The 16,551-nt window shown below is 40.2% G+C and overlaps 1 protein-coding gene across 3 annotated transcripts in view; it reads right to left on the bottom strand.

The window, feature by feature from the left end:
- CCDC170 (coiled-coil domain containing 170) overlaps positions 1 to 9,646 on the bottom strand; it is a 47,554-nt gene extending 37,908 nt beyond the window's left edge. Inside the window, exons 1-3 of one of the 3 annotated variants that reach the window (XM_030023611.1) lie at positions 9,546 to 9,646; positions 3,921 to 4,052; positions 353 to 609 (exon numbers count right to left, since the gene is read on the bottom strand). In XM_030023611.1, coding sequence (XP_029879471.1) covers positions 353 to 609; positions 3,921 to 4,052; positions 9,546 to 9,638 — 482 coding nt within the window. In that variant the 5' untranslated portion in view covers positions 9,639 to 9,646. Of the gene's footprint in view, positions 1 to 352; positions 610 to 1,754; positions 2,010 to 3,920; positions 4,053 to 7,762; positions 8,293 to 9,545 lie in introns of those variants that run through there. The other 2 variants (XM_030023614.2, XM_030023613.2) reach the window with 2 other exon arrangements.
- Positions 9,647 to 16,551: the final 6,905 nt, after the last annotated feature.

Here is a 16,551-nt window from a genome sequence, read left to right as displayed (position 1 = left end):
GCCATACATGGAAATACTTGAATGAGGAAACCATACCTATCATTTCTACTGTGTTCAGACAAACAGCCCTCTGTGCTCATTTTCTGTAAACAATGAGGTTACACACAAAGGTGACTCATAGCATCATTTCTCCTCTGAAGGACAAGACTCTCAAAACCCCATTTATGGGCTAACAACTCAAAACAAAATTCAAATGTCAATACCTTCCACACACTCGGGTACAATGGCTGTACAAAGCATTGTAACAGAATTCAGATCTGCAATAAGTCTGTCCACCAAAATATTTTTTTGCATTGACAACTGCATCATTCTGTCATCCCAAACAAAAATTCTCATCTCGCATGAATCTTACTTAAGTTTGGCATTTTGCTCATGAAGCTCCTCCTTCAGCTCCCAGTTTTCCTTGAATGCCACCTGAGCTGTCAGCTCAGCCTGGTTTTTAGAAGTGGTGAGCACACACACCTCTTCCTCCATCTCCTGAATTCGGGTTTGCAAAGAGAGGAGACGACACATCTGTCTAGCATTGTTTTCCTTGTAACTTTCAGCTTCAGCCTTCAGCTCTTGAAAAGAGGCTTCTTTAGAGACCATTCTGGACCTGAGTTCAAGAAGCTATAGATAGAAAAGGAGTAAATTCATTAAAAAAGGAAGAATAACTTTGCCCAGGCTGAAATATGTGACTGCACTACAAGTTTAGTAACGTGACAAGAAACACGTTTTGGAACAAAAGACCCAGAGTTTTCTGTCACTATAAGACCGAGTGGAGGGATACAACTTTATTTTCATATAACTAGGAAAAAGCAATAGAAGAGATTTGTAGAAACAAAAGCTACTGTTGTGTAATGCAATACAACTTTTCAAGATAATCTCTTACAGGAAGATAAATTTATTTACAAATTCAGAATTTAGGAAAACTTCACCTTAAGTTCTGCTGCGCAATCTTAGCTGACCTCCCATATGCATCTGCATCACAATACAGTTATTAACACCACTATTCCCTCTTTTTTGCCTGCCTCCTCCCTGCCCTCAATTCTGGTGCACAATTCCACAGATATTCTATAGCTGCAGGGAGTTGTGACAGCAAAGTATCCTGTTGTATGAGGGTGGAGCCTTTTGATGATTTACAGCATATTCAGAAGCAAAGAAATTTTTGGAGAGTTGTGCTGTAGGCAACCTCGTCTCATCTTATGCAAGATGTTATTTTTTGGTCTGATAATCCAATCAAGTGTAGCTGGATTTACACAGAAACAGCAAAAGAGACTTTTAAGGGTGGGAGAAGGCACATCACCGCCAAATGTCAAGGACCTGGTCCAGAAATGATGCTAGAGCTTCCCAACAGTTCATGGAGTTCAGTTGTTTTTCTTTACTTTCCCCTCTCTTTTAACTAAAAATACCAGTTTCCTTTGAATTATTTCTGCTACAAGCTTCTCTAAAAGACTGAGCTTGAGGCAGACAACACCAGGCACATAAAATTTCAGTGTGTTTTATTTTGTTAAAAGGAACAAGTAATTTAAAGTGGATTTTTTTTGTCACAAGAAGTGTTAAGGCATGTTCCAGCTTTCCTGACAATTCCAATTATAAGCAGCAAGATGCATTCCAAAGCATTTATCTCCTACTACGTAAAATTAATAGGCAAATAATTAAGCCACATTAACTGCTCTTTATGACATGTGCTAGGGCTTTTAACTTGTGGCAAACGTTTTGAGGCAATAAATATTTAAGACATTAAGCTGCAATTCAGGACATCAGGAAATTACTGCTCTGCCAGAGGCTTCCAGTGTGACCAAGACCCAAGCTACTCGGAGGAATTCCAGGAGGCTGGTGAGCCGACTGCACGGCAACTGCCTTGGAAAAGAGAGGGCCTGCTTCTCCTGCTCCCGGCCACGCATGCCTGTCCTCTCCCTCGCACCGGCTCTGGTATTTATCTGACTCCTCCACAAACAACTTAACTAACGCAGCTCATAGAAGTGAATTCGCTTTCTACAGAGGAAGAGGAAGGGGAGCTGGCCACATCACAGATAAAAGGCTAACACTGTATGAGGATCACTCTTCCAGCAGCAGCATAGTCTCCGACGAGCTTATGCTTCACCTGCAAGCGCTGGTTTATCAGACACTTTGGAGCTGACATAAAGCCGCACTGATTTTGAGAAAAGCAGCTCTGCCTTTTCCCGGGTTCACTGGCTTCATTTCCACACTCCACCCTCTTCTCTGTGCTAGCAGAAGCACTTACATGGCTACAAGGTGAAGTAAGATTGGGAAACTGATCTGGCTAAAAAACAACTCAGAAGGAAAGGCTTTATTTTTCAATTGCATCAGTTCCCCAACAAAACAGTGCATGGTAAAACTACACATATATCTGTGCCAGCACAAGGGATGGGGCAGTGTGGGGAAGGAAATGAGCAGCTGAAGGAACAATAGGATTGCTTTGCTTGGCAGCTGGACCAAGCTATGGTAGCTTAAAGTGTTCATAACCTTAAAATTTCTCTGTGGTTCAACTCCCCATCTGCAAAATGTGATATTTTTTCCTCTGTCCATTGTCTCTGTGGTCAGTTCCAATAGCAGAAAAAGCAAGAATAATCCCATATCATGAGTTTTGCAGAGTACTCAGCAGAACAGTGCTCTGACCTCAGCTGGGTCATGAAGGTCTTTATTAACAAGAGCACGAACAGCTGCTTTCTTGACTATTCTTTTGCTTTTGCAAGCACAGTGCTGAAAGAATCTATAAATCAGTCAGTCATGCTGGCAATAAAGCCATTCAACATTTCCAGTAATAAATTCTTTCTATGAGAACATGAGATTCTGTATGGCTTTTTAAAATTGAAATTTAAAGTACTGATCCTGGATAGCCATTAAATGTAGGGGAACTCTGCAGTAATTTCAGGATCAACTGGTCAAATTCAAGCTCAGCCGATGGACACTTATCCCTGTAGTTCTGGCTGGATATTGTATTAACAATTCATTCTCCTATAGTATTACATGTTTTTGCTGTTCCCCCTATTCAGCTATCCACAATTAAAGAAATTTTATTTCATTGATAGAGCCTTTTTTAATGTTCAAGTGCTATGCAAGTATATCACAAAACACTTTACAATGTGCAATAGAAATACACATTTGTACATTTTACAAGTGTTTAAACAACTAGTTGGATGAATGTTCACAAGTTTCTATTGCACTTTATGTATCTATACATATTTATGAATATATACACCTAAATCTATGTATGTAAATAAATGTAAGCATTTCATGTCTCCTAAAGGCAAATTCAACTCCATTTTACAACTGACCACTACCCTCATTGCTGAATTGGATCAAACCAACCTTAGTCACTCATGTGTTAAAGAAAAAAATTACACGTGAAAATACAGAAATTCTAAAAATTATCCCCTCTAATAAATCCTCTGTCCTGAGAAGTACCATCAAAGCAGCAGAAAAGGATGTGTGTGTGTTCTGCAGCCTCTCTAGTTACAATCAACCTCATTAGCTCAAACGCAACTTCACTGGCGATGAAAGCAAAGCAAATTTGTGGAGCTGTAACCTGAATAAAGTGGATAAGTGGGTAAGAATGGGCAATTATATCTTAACTCACCAGCACAACAGGAAGACATCAGAACTTTTATACAACCACAATTTAGAAATCCTAACTTTCAGGTTTAATTAAAAAAGGTTGCATTTAGATGATGATGATGATAAGCTAGACTGCTTCAAATCTTTCAAATATAAACTCATAATCACTTCTTGAACACAGAAGCAAGCAGAGTAAAAATCGTACAGAAATTCTAAAAAGAAGAATGTTACAAGAAACAAAAGTTCTGTATTAAAAGCAAGAGGTTTTGGACTTTGTGCAAGCTTTCTATTCTCTGCAGAAAGGGACTGTAGAGAATGCTCAAGTTTGGAGAAGGATTTGGAAGTATTTTTAAATGTACCTCTGACTGGGCACAATCATACTTCACTGAAAGTGCTGCAAGTTCACTTTGAGCAGTTTCAGCTGCAGCTCGATAGTGATTCATTTGCTCTCTAGCAATAGGAATATCCAGAAGAACGTGATCATGAGATTCCTGGGAAGACAGCATGAAAACAAAAACCACTACACATCACATTTTTTAAACATTTTTGCTTCAGTGCTTTTTTGTTTGATTAAGCTACTCAAGGGCATTTATTCCAAATATGTTATTCCCAGAGTAACTGACCCTTACTGAAAATAGGATAAACAGTTACTTTTCTACTGGTTGCCACTTTCATCTGCAAGTTCAGCCACAAACATCAGTACTAAAATATATCAGCATGTCAGATATTCCCTCTCAACAATCCCATGGCCTCCCACTATTTTCAGCTCAGGTTATTTCCTGCAGTTTCTATGTATTTAGCAACATCCAAAAGGTCCCTCTTCTACAAATTTATCCAGTCACTCCTTCAGCCCACATAAACTTTAACACAAAGGGAGTCCTCAGGTGTCTCTTATGCACTTTGGTTTTTAGACTTCAGTTACATTGCACACCCCCTCGTTTTGATGTTGGAAGAAATGGTGAAAAAAAGCAATGGCTATCAATCTTCTCTGTGCCATTCATGATTTTGCAGATTTCTATCATATCTCGCCTTCAGTCTCTCTACCAGGTTGAAGAGTCCATGCCTACTCAGGCACTCCTACCTGCTCCTCAAAGTCACTTTTTGGCTTGCCCATTTGTGCTTTTACTTCTAATCTGCCAAGGCTAAAGGTCCTTTTGAACTCTGTCACTTGGACATAACTTCAGCTTTCTGAATGATGCTTTCTCATCCCCTGCAATCACCATACTGACTTCCTTTCACCCTTTTTCAAGCCCTTCTGACAGATGGCAAGCACTGGCTCTGAGCTTCTAGCAGTCTCCTTCACCCCACTTGTACAACTCTTTTAGTTCAGCTCCTGCCCATTCTAAATAGAAAATAATGAATAGCTTTCTAAATAGGTGAACATCTAGTAAAATAAGCCTCTACCAAAAAACGCACAGAGAAATCCCTGGGGGATAAGGCAAAACTACTGGTTTGGACTATAGCAGAAGATAAATTACCTTGGATTAGTTTCTATAATATTGTCATTTCTTTTCTTTAATCTTTCTTCAATACTCTAGTACATACCACATTAGATTCATCAAGTTCAATCACATTCATCTCCCTCAAAGACACTCAGCTGTGCTCTTTCACAAAGGAGTTGCCACTCTCATCAGGCCAGACTGATACATGTAGTACAGCTCACAGCCATGTACAACATAGCACACAATCTCTGAGATAAAAAAGCTGCTAATTTTCGCAAGACTTTATCACCATTCTGAGGGAGTGAGGGAAGGCATGTGCCATCTCTTTGCTACTTTGTCTTCATTTTTGCTTTATTCCACTTGTTTCACATTGTACAATCACATGAAATTCTTTGATGTAGAGAGGGTTTTTTTCATTCTGTAATGTATTAGGCCTCCAAAACCATGGCTGGAACTTGCAAAGCGTATCACCGTGTATGTTATTTATATATGCTGTAATATTTATATTACTATATAGATGTATGGTTTTTTTCTTCCCTAAACAAACAAAACCAATTCTGACTCTACAGAAAGAAGGAATGCATCTCAAAACTGATGAAATAAAAACATTTCAGAGCATAGCTGAAGAAAGAACCCCCCTGTTTAGCAGCAATAATCAACATAAGAAAACCCTTTACATCTGGAACTTCGGAAACTTCCATTTGTCATACAAATCTAGATTCTAAAATTATGAGCACTTTAAAGATGCAGATACACATCCAAAAGGATTTAAGAAAGGTTTAAATGAAGCCAGGTGCAAAAGTCAATGGGAATTACCATTTCACCCATTTACAGTCTTAGTGAGATTTACAGAAGCAGATTCCTGCATCCTCCTGTGCCTTAGTAAATACAAAGCTAATCATACATGGTGACTCCATGCTAGGAAAGTTGGTATGATTATCATACTTTTGGCAGGGAATGTACATGCTTTAATATTTAAGTAAATAGTTTTCTATGTTTTGCCAGCAGCCATTCACAAGTCTGATCATTAATCATACCTATAACAATGAAATCAATTGGGCATGACTCTACTATAGGAGAAAAATTTGTAATGCAGATGTGGTACTCTTGTGTCTCCAGAAAATTTCAGATTTGTAATGTCTCATGAGTACTATGTAGTTTACACTGATTGCTGTTAAAAGAATAGAATGAATGAAGTGTTAAAAGAGTAAGAGGCAGTAGACAGGAGAAGCCTTAATATATTATCAATCAGCTCTAAATAGTCCAGCTTTTGCGTGTTTCTCCTATTCACATTGTTAATTTTTTTGATCCCTTTCCACTTGCCTGCAAGAAAATGAAGTTTTCATTTCACTTCAAATACTAAACAGAAGCTAAACCTGTATTTACAACGCTCTATATACAACACTCTGATATTATCTCCCTCAGAAATCACAAGGAAATGTTAGCCCCCAAACTTGCTATTGGATCTGTGGGAGGCTAAGGTGCCCTTCAGGACAACGGGGATCAAGAGGAATTCATTGTGTATGGGCTGAACTGCTGGAAAAGGGAGCTTAAACATTATGTTTTTATTGTAACTATTCTAACTACAGCTAGAAACCTAATATTAAAAGTTTGTTGCCATCCACAACCTAACTAGCTTAATTTTCTAATTAAAACAATCAAAACATGTTCTAACAAAGCCATTTTCAAAACTGTCTTGTATAAATTGATTTAAAAAGAAAACAAATTCTAATTCAGCATGCAGGGAATATTAAATTTCTATTTTATTTTGTAAAATTATCTATCCTAGCATAAAGACAGACAAGTTTCAGAATATTTTTCTATTCATGAAATCTGCAGGATAAAAAGCAAATCTTATATAACTGTAAGTTACATGAAAATCAGGCACCAGGCAGTTTTTAGAGATTCATTTCCAAGTCAAATGGAGGGAAGGCAGGTAGCAATTGGCTATTGCAGATTTTTCTTGGTAGCAGCAGCTAGCCAGCCAGCCAGCATGCTCATTGCTTCAGAATAGCCACAGCAGCTACAGACACCAATGAGCATGAGAAGCATTAGCCACTATTACACAGCGAGTCAGATTTTGTTAACGCATGCGAAAACAGACTAAAATGAATCAGAGTCACTCAGGGGGGAAAAAAACACTGTTCACAAATTAACCATCTTTTATGTATATTTTGGGTAAAGTTGAATTCTTTCTAGATAATACTTTGCCCAATTTGCCTATCAGAGATCTCAAAATGTTTGCATTATAATGTTTTATTAACATAAATCAAAATTTGCAAGTAACATTTCAAAACCATTTCAGTTCTGTCAGTTTCTCTTTCCCATTATAAAATGCCAAACACCCAATTACTTTTGATCACTTCCCACCCAGTGAAGTCCTCTTTCCCCTCTCTCATTTCTGCCTGTAACTAGGCCCAAATCATTGCTCACAGTCTGTGCGTGCAATTCTGAAAAGTTCTTTTGTTGTTGTTGTTGTTATATGCTTGTGGAGTTTTTATGCATTACTGTTCCAGAAACACATAAAACTAAGTAAAGTGTTCCCAACAGCTCAAATAAATTACCAAAGAGATTTTCTAAATTCCTTTCAGCAGGGTACTGCTTAGCTCTACCTTCCTCCCTTTGCAGTAATCATTGAAAGGTATTACTGAAAGATAAAAATCACACTCTGGTGGTGTTCATCCACTGAAGAGGCCAATTTCAAGCTTGATTAATGGGCCCAAATGAAAGTTTCATGACAATTTAAATGTTAGTCTTACCCTTTACTACTACAAGCAGCAGTTAAAGCATTTTCATATTTCAGTTTCCTCTCTGTTAGAATGAGGTGACTTTGCATCTAAACATAATAAATGCATTTAATATGATGAAAGACAGCAGTCATCTCAAGGCAATTACAGAGACACATCACCTACTGTAAAAACTACTTAAAATGTTCTTTGCTTGACTTCATTCTTTGCCTGTATGGCTAAATTAAGGAATTTGGATCTTCCCTGACACTTTGTGTCTCACAGCTTATCCAAAATGAATAACAAGAAGGAGGTGCTGTGTTTAGTCTCAAAATAATAAAAAGGGTAGTTGCTAAGAAAAAATTTAGGAGAAAAATGTGACAAAATTAAGTGCTTATGCAGGGATTTTTGCAAACCACTTGTTTTACTGTTTTTACTTTATCAGTGCGAACAGAGTTAAATAACTTGTAAGAGAATAGCTTAAATGAGAAATTTTAAAAAACAGACCATTGTGCAATGCCAACACTCTTGCAAATTTCCTACAATGCCTACTCTACTACAGTCAATGAGAGGCAAATATTTTAGATATATTTAAGTGTGTTGGTATATACACAATTAAGACTGATCAGTGCTGTAGTTCGATTTACCATTTGTAACCCACATTTCGTAAATACATAGTTTCTAATGTGTTTCTGAGTCACAAAAGTAACATTCACAAACTATTTGACTTCAGGTCCGTAGGATTCGGAGCAGGTTACCACCAACTCTGTAACTAAGCAGTGATAACAAAAACTTTGTAATCGGGTCAAAACATTTGTATTTAATATAATGGCAGTTGATTTTGCCATGACAAACAACCAACATTTTGCATTTTTTGTCTCAGAATAATATAGCATAATTACAAAATTGATGTTCAACTATTAAGGAGATACTGAGCTGTTCACACACTAATAAATTGTTTATCCTTTGGAATACAAAACCGTTACAAGTTTTCTACTATATCTTTAGTACAATAGTTTGATCCTTCTAAGCAATATCTTTGAGCATCCCCTTTAAATTCACATCAAAGCCAGCAAACCAGTTTCAAAGGAAGAAGAAATGCAAAGAAGAAATTCTTAGATAACTATAAATTCCTACTCTGTGAAAGACACTCCCTTCTGCAAGACTTAATAAGAAAAAACTTTTGACCTTGAATTTGTAAAGATAAGCTATAACGATCAGCTGAAGTTCACTGAGCTACAACTGAAGTGCAAGTCTACCACAGGGTACAGCTCTGCAGCTGTAGAAGCTGGGTTGTTTTTTTTTAAAAAAACGCAAAATTAAATTTAAAATTGAAGAGATAACTTGCAAGGGGGAAGGGATTACAACCAGCCTCAATGTCAGCCACCCTCCACAGAAACAGCAGACAGAAAGCTATTGAAGACCGAGGGGAGGGGCCCAAAATGAGGGCTTTATTCTCTAACATAGGAACCGAAAAAAAAAAAAAAAAACCAAACCAAAACAAAAAACAAACCCTCTACCCTTTCTGTCTTCCCCTCCGTCCCCCTGCTACCGCCCAGCTTTGCCCTGTGCCGGACGGCGGGGCACGCCAGCCTCTCACAGGAGCCCGCGGGCGCCTTGCAGCGGCCCGGCCCGGCCCGGCCCAGCCGACGGCAGCCCTCCAGGCCCGGCCGCCGAGGCTGCCTTCCCCCTCCTTCTTCCCCGGGGACGCGGTGCCAGGGCGAGCCGCAGCTTCCCGCCCGCAGAAACCACCGCCGCGCCCGCAGACGGGGCCGAGCCCGGCCGGGCCGCTCCCCGGCGCCCCGCGGCGCGGTACCTCCGCCGCCGCCGCGCTGCGGACCCTGTCAGCCAGCCGAGGGGCGGCGGAGGCCACGCGGGACGCGCCGCTGCCGGCCCTGGCGCCGCTCATGGCGGCCGCCGCCGTGCCGCCGTTCCCCCGGCAACGCGAAGCGGGCGGCGCGGCCTGCGCCCTCCTCCGCCCGGGCGGCGGGGCCGTGGCGGGCAGGCCGCGGGGCTGCCAGCGCGGGGGTCGCAGTGGGGTCCCCTGGTTAGGGCAGGCGGAGGGGGGGGTGGCGAGGAACGACCCAGTGCTCGGTGCCTGAAGGTGAACAGTCTTTACAAGGGGAGGCTCACAGAAACGTTTTTTCCACTTCAAAAAGACATTACACACCAAAACTTCATAAACCTGAGAAAATTACCTCAACATTTTCCTCAAAAAAGTCAAAACAGAGGCAAGCCAAGCAGATGAAATTTAAACAGCAGCATGCTCTTCCTTCTCTCCTCCCTGAGCACCTCCCGCAGCAGTCCCGGGGAAAGCAAAGCAGCCTGCCTTGATCACTGCTAAAATGCCTCCAGCTGAAATAAAGTAGATAAACACAGGAAGAGAGAAACTGCAGCTAGCAGTAAAAGAAAATTAAACCCTCAGGTGTATCGGTGCTGCACATCGTTTGCTTCGGGGACCCTGTGAGCTGCTTAATCAGGCCTGCCCCAGTGCCTGGGGATGGTGCGATCTTGCACCATTTCTGTACTCAGAAGTCAAAAAGTATCTCATCTTTCCTAGGAACACTGACTTATTCAAGTTTTCCAGAGAAGAAAATGGAAAAGCTAGGGATAGTACTGATTTTTTCTTTTTTTCTGTCCTCCTCTCTATGTGCCTGATGCCATTTCACTGCCGCTGCCAAGGACAGAGAAGACCCCTGCCCAAGCAGAGGGGTGCCAGTGTGGATCATCACCCTATTTAAAAAGCTACATCACCGAAAGCACAGAGCTAGACAGTGCCATAGCTTGGCTGGAATCTGCCACTAAACTCATAAAGGAAAGGAGAAAAATCACTTAAAGTGCTGGGAACAGATCAGGGGAAATGGGAGACCCGTGCGGGGCTGAGGCCGGGCGGCGGGAGTGACAGGACCACCAGACTCCATCTCTAGGAGCGTCTGGGGAAAGATGCAATCGCCATCAGTGTGTGAGGTGATGACAGCTCCCTGGTGGCACGTTCCCAGTTTGTCCTCACAGGCGGAGGGTGAGCTAACAGCAACACAGGACGCATGAGGGATATAAAAATGGAAACCATTGTTCTTGAGGATTGTCTACACAAATGCTCTTACTGTTGCTGTAGTAGAGGAGTGAAACCAGTAGGGCTGTCTGAATCAAAATTAGCCAGTGCTGACAGAGCGGACGGGGGTGCAGAGAAGGTAGATGCGAGCTGCATCTCCCCTCTCTGAAGGGAGACACCCCCTGAACGCAGCGACTGCTGCCTGGGAGGAGGGACCCTAGTTTTGTGGTGCTGAACTCTCAAAAGGAGCCAGGCGAGAAAGCAGCCAGAGAAGAGCAGGGACCTTGGCCAGAAGGGAACAGTGCGGCCAGGCTGTCTCCATACAGCTCAGAGAGAAACGCCCAGGCAATCCCTAGTTCCCAGTTAAATTGCATTCGGTTCCTGAGCCAAAATTTATCCCAAAGTGATATAAATCTCAATTAACACAAAGCCTTAATACTTTCGTGAGGATAATGCTCCTGACCTTTTTTTTTTTTCCTCTTCTATGTCTGCGATTGTTCTGTTATGTGAGGTACCTAAAATATTATGCTGCTGGCTAGGGAGCCCAACCAAAAGTTTTTATAATTTCAAATGTGGTGGATCAAAGCTGCTACCGCTGCATGGTGCAAAATGCTGATCTAGCGTAAACTCATTCTGCAATTCTAATCTATTAAGTATTTTTGACAGGTTAGATTTGTACTGGTGGTCTTACATAAAACCAGCATATACCTGGCACAAGTTTTAATGTCCTCAGCAAATCTGGACAAAAATATCATCCTGGATGTGCCCAGCGTTTGACTACAGCCTAATCTGTCCCACTACCAGAGCAGCGTGCAGATGCAGGATTAAATGATTGTGAAACTTTGTCCTAACTTTCTCAAGCATGTGCTTGAGCACACTTCCCCATTGCTAGTCCTGCAGTGCCACAGCTGGTTCAAGAGCTATACTTCAGCCACTTCTACACCCTTGGTGATGGGGAAAGAATGCTTATACAGCTGTATCTTACTGTAGATCTATAAAGTCATTCGGCTTTAAAAAAAACGCTGCATCTGTTGAATTGTAGTGAGAGTAACAACAAGAGGCAAGAAAAAAAGGATAAAGAAAGGCAGAAATTTCATATAACACTCTGAAAAAGAAGGGGGCCGTTTGAGGGTGTGCAATACCCACTCTTCAAGCCATTTGACTAAGAAAAAAATATCTTATTACAGGGTGCTCACTTTAAAATGCTTTAGGCTTGTTTGCTGAATACTATAGGTAGTTCTCAAGAGGACTCCATGTTTCTTTTCCCTTAACAGGGGCAGGAAGTAACGATTTAGGAAGCGTTACTTCAGGATTTTTAGTTAAAAATAATTTCAAGGAATCATTTTCATGAATATGATTCTTCATGTTGTGTTACAGAAAATACACGGGCAGGATGTTCTCAGCATTTCTGAGCAAAGAATGATGTAGAATCTCTTGAATGTATGTGCTTAATAAAGTCACTCTAATTTTTAAAACAGAAAATAATAATAAAAAAATTACTACAATTCTTCCCTTCCATGAAAGAGCTTAGTGTTGAGGAAAGATGCTAAAACTGGTCTGGGATATGAAACCCCAATTCCAGGAGCCAGTACACTCAAAAATCTAACAACTGAGAGAGTTCTGCAGGTTCCTAAATATCTGCTCCTAGTTGAATTTTCTCTAAGTAAATGAGAATGGACGTATCAGAATAATTTCAAAGCTAAAAGTCACGTGATTATGTGGATACCTTACCCCTCACTCGATGAAAAAGACATCCTTTGTATCTTGTGGGGCGTGGATGGATGGAGAGCAATTGTTCCAAGTACCCCAGCAGTTCCATGTTTCTGGACACTTGAACCAGAAATTCCCTAGCAGGTGACACAAATGAGCTTAGATTGCTTTTCAAAGTGCTCAGTATGCCACAGGCTAAAATGACATTTCTGTATCAATCTCTGTATTTTGCTAACAAATCAGTCTGCAGACTTCCAAGAATTTAATAAAAAGAAAACTGAAATGAGTAACATAAAATAAGAGCCCCACTTGGAAAAAAAAAAAAAGGCAAAAAAAAAAAAAAGGCAAAAAAAAAAAAAAGCAGCTTACTGGAGCCTGCAGGAACACTGCAAGAGTGATCCATACAGATGCACGGACATTGTAATAAATAGACCTGATCTAGGAAAGAGGTCCCTAAAACACTATTTCTTCAAGAAAGAATTCACAAAGTCCTCGGAGCCAAACCTATTCTTAAGAATGGAATGATTAACTCCTTAATGAAAGGTGAGATCTTATTTTTATTATTTGAATTGCTTTTAAATATTTTAACTAATTAAAATCAAAAGCACTATGAAAAAATGCATCTTTTGGCATTGAATTTTTAACTGATTTCAAAAGAACCAAGTGCAATCACAGTATTTAAGCATGCAGACACACACTTCTTAAACATTTTTTTTCCAAGTCCTTGACAAATCTCAAATAAATCTGGCAGAGGTTAAGTCAGAATAATGCTTAATTTCCTGCAAATATTGTGAAACACAGACAGCCAAGCACAGAATGAACACTGAGATGCCCCAACTGTATGGAAAGCCTGCAGTACACTTCTGTGTATTATTACAATCTGTACTGAAGTTTGGTTGTTCGTTTGATTTTGGGTTTGGTTTATTTTGTTTTGTTTTCAAATGCCCCATCAGGAAGTGAGGCAAACTACCAGGTCTTCAGGTACCCATGGGACAGAATCTAGGGGGAAAAGAAAGTTTTGCTTCATTAATACTACCATTCACAGGTCTTATAATTTAAATAAATCACAACAATTGATTAAAAGACTGAATTAAAACATTTAATATTAGTTTTGAAAACAAAATTTCTTTTTTTACTAACACTATTAAAAAAAAGCTTTGTTATTAGCCTCAAGCCATCGACATCAACACCATACTGAGAAGGTGAAGTGTTTGTGTTTTATCATGCACACAAATTCCAAATGATTTCCTGAATGCATATACACATTTCAGAAACTTGTAACCTAAAAGCAGCTATAGCTGAGGTAGAAAAGAATTGTACACTAGAAACATTAAAAAAGAAAATTAAATGTATTTCTCCAAAAGAGATTCAGGGGAAATTGAGTCCACAGGACTTTATTACCTACAAATTTAGCTAGAATAACTAAACCAGCCACATTTTCACAAATACTTGGCATGAAATTCATGGGCATGAATTGCCAAGGTTCTCATTTGCTTGCCTTCCAAAAGGTATCAACTCCAAAAGACAGTGTATGTCCCAACACTAAGCTGCACTCCTCCTCCGCCCCCTCAAATCACTAGTATCACATCCTGTAGTAGAGAAAGTTTTGTTGAGGAGTGCCTTATCCTCAGCTTAACTACTTCAAAAAACAATTAGGAAATCAAGACAGGACTAATTCCCATTTCTTTTTTGTCAGCTGATGCAGAAGTCTGGCTCACGACCATTGACAGACGATTTGATGTAGAGATCCTAAACATATGCTTGAAAATACAACTTCAGTTTACAAAGGGGGATACTGTCTCCCTGGAGGTAATTTCATAACACGTTTACAGACTTCAAGGTGGAAAAGGTATTAATGCAATTATATTATCAGGAAAAAACAGGCTTATACGGGAAAGTGGAGAGACAATATCACTAATATGGTTAAGGTGTGTGTGTAAATTGTGTCTGATGCTAGTTACTATTGTAAATCTGATAGTGGACAAGCTTAAGGATTAACTAGTCTGATTAAGTCTAGCTCTTCGTCTCCCTAACCAAAATGGAAGTCCTTTTTTTCCCCCTGAAACATTGAGTTTAATGCTGTCCTCGTCCCATGTAAATTTGCAAAGCTCAGCTAAACTGATGAAGACATCTTGTGGGGTCAGTATGTCTTCTGAAGGAAATAAGCCAGCTGGTTTTACAACCCTGGACTCTCCCAGTGGGACAAAGCAGGGTGGTGAAAATGCAATATGCCTATGGGGGAGCTAATTGTACTTGGGAAAGAAGTGAGATTTTAACACAGAATCTGTTCAAGGCCAAGTTGGATGGGGCTTTGAGCAACCTGGTCTAGTGGAAGGTGTCCCTGCCCATGGCAGGGGGGTTGGAACTAGATGATCTTTAAAGTCCCTTCCAACCCAAACCATTCTATGATTCATTCTATGATTTCCCACCCTCCCCATATACTTCAGGTTTGAGCAAGTCATTTCCCAGAACCATCAGGGAAAAAGAAATCACTTCTGGAGACGTTTTCCTAAAGATCTCCTATGTGGCAATAAAACAGTTTAGCCTGCCCATGAGCAGATATTAAATAATCTTTGAATGACAAAACAGTAACCAAACATTTTTATGATAGCATTACTAGACGCCTTCTTATCTTGTAAGGGCAGAATAACCATGGACTGAAAACAAAAAGTTAATTCTGAAACACAAGGCAAACAGCAATAATGAAAATGCAAAGCTTCACGGTGTAACAAACACTGTATTTACACTTCTCAAAGAATATATTCTGAGGTTTTGGAAATTACAGTTGAACTTTTTTACTTGTAAATGCAAGCGTTATGTCCCAAATACAAGCTATGTTTTAGTGAAGGAGAAACAAGAGGTGTACTAAGATAATGTCCATGTAAGCAAATATTTGGTTAAAAATACTTTATGCACAGACTAACATATCTCTGTATATTTATGTATGGAGGCATAGGAGAGACAGGACACAGAACAAAACACATTGCACAGCTGCTTTCCAGCTCAGGACATCAGCAGTAAGTGCACAATGTTAAGTGAAAGCAAAGGTAAAAAATTTCATTAAACGATACTTGCAGCTATTGAAACACAAGTATGGTTAAAAAAAAAAAAAAAGTCAGGACAATTTAAAAGAATTCTTTGAAAATGTAAGAGTTTCTTCTTTGAAAGCTGCTGCTGACATATTAGGTCATTTTCAGTTTGGGAAAATTAAACCAGATATAAAGTCTTAGAAAGTCTAAACTCTGTACATAGAACTTAGGTTTCCACATATGTATGGAAACTCCCTGATTTGCACTGGGCAACTAGCTCCTGCTAATGCTCCAACGCGATCCAGAAAAGTAGCAGCAAAACTGCTAAGGGGCAAATCCAACACCACTGACGCAGTCAAAGCTGCACGTCAAACACATCCCAAAGGCATTCAAGTGTAGCTCTAATTCAGGATTGCTTGAAATCAAGAACACAGCCAATTACAGAGAAATAGTGATACTTTTTGTTCACATAAAGATACTAGAGCCCTCGCAGCAAGTTGTAGGCCCTTCTCTGCCTGGAGGAATTTGAACTTTTTACATCTCCTAATTCCCTAACCTTCGGCCATGGGTACACATACTCCCTGGGTCGAAATACGGCCGTTATGCAGGTAACACAAGTGTCACTGGACGGAAGGAAGAGCAGGTGAAGGGATCCTTCAGCCAGCTTGAGGAAGCACTCCTGAACAACCTTTCTATACACACCACTGCTGAAGGAAAGCACAGATTTACCAGCTTGCAGGTCCTTCTCTACTGCATTGTAGTATACACAAGCATTTTAAAGATTGAGCCTTGCTCAACTATTTCAAGAAAACTCTATGTGATTACCTCCAGCACAGTATTCTGTATGTTAAGAGGTAAGGGGGCAGCAAGCCTTTCCCTGCAGGTGCCTGAACTTCAGGGGTGAGAGCCTGGAGATGTTCCTGTACCTTGTGTCAGTGTTAAGCAGCATTGCACTGAATACACAGGGTTTCTGTACAGCCATTTCCATACACGGAATAGAAGCCTGGATGCCTTCTGCCTCTATCATCTAT

The sequence above is a fragment of the Aquila chrysaetos genome, chromosome 8, assembly GCF_900496995.4.
Source record: "Aquila chrysaetos chrysaetos chromosome 8, bAquChr1.4, whole genome shotgun sequence".
In the NCBI taxonomy this organism is placed as follows: Eukaryota; Metazoa; Chordata; class Aves; order Accipitriformes; family Accipitridae; genus Aquila; species Aquila chrysaetos.
Note: the sequence above shows the minus strand (reverse complement) of the source record. Positions and strands in the feature narration are given on the sequence as shown.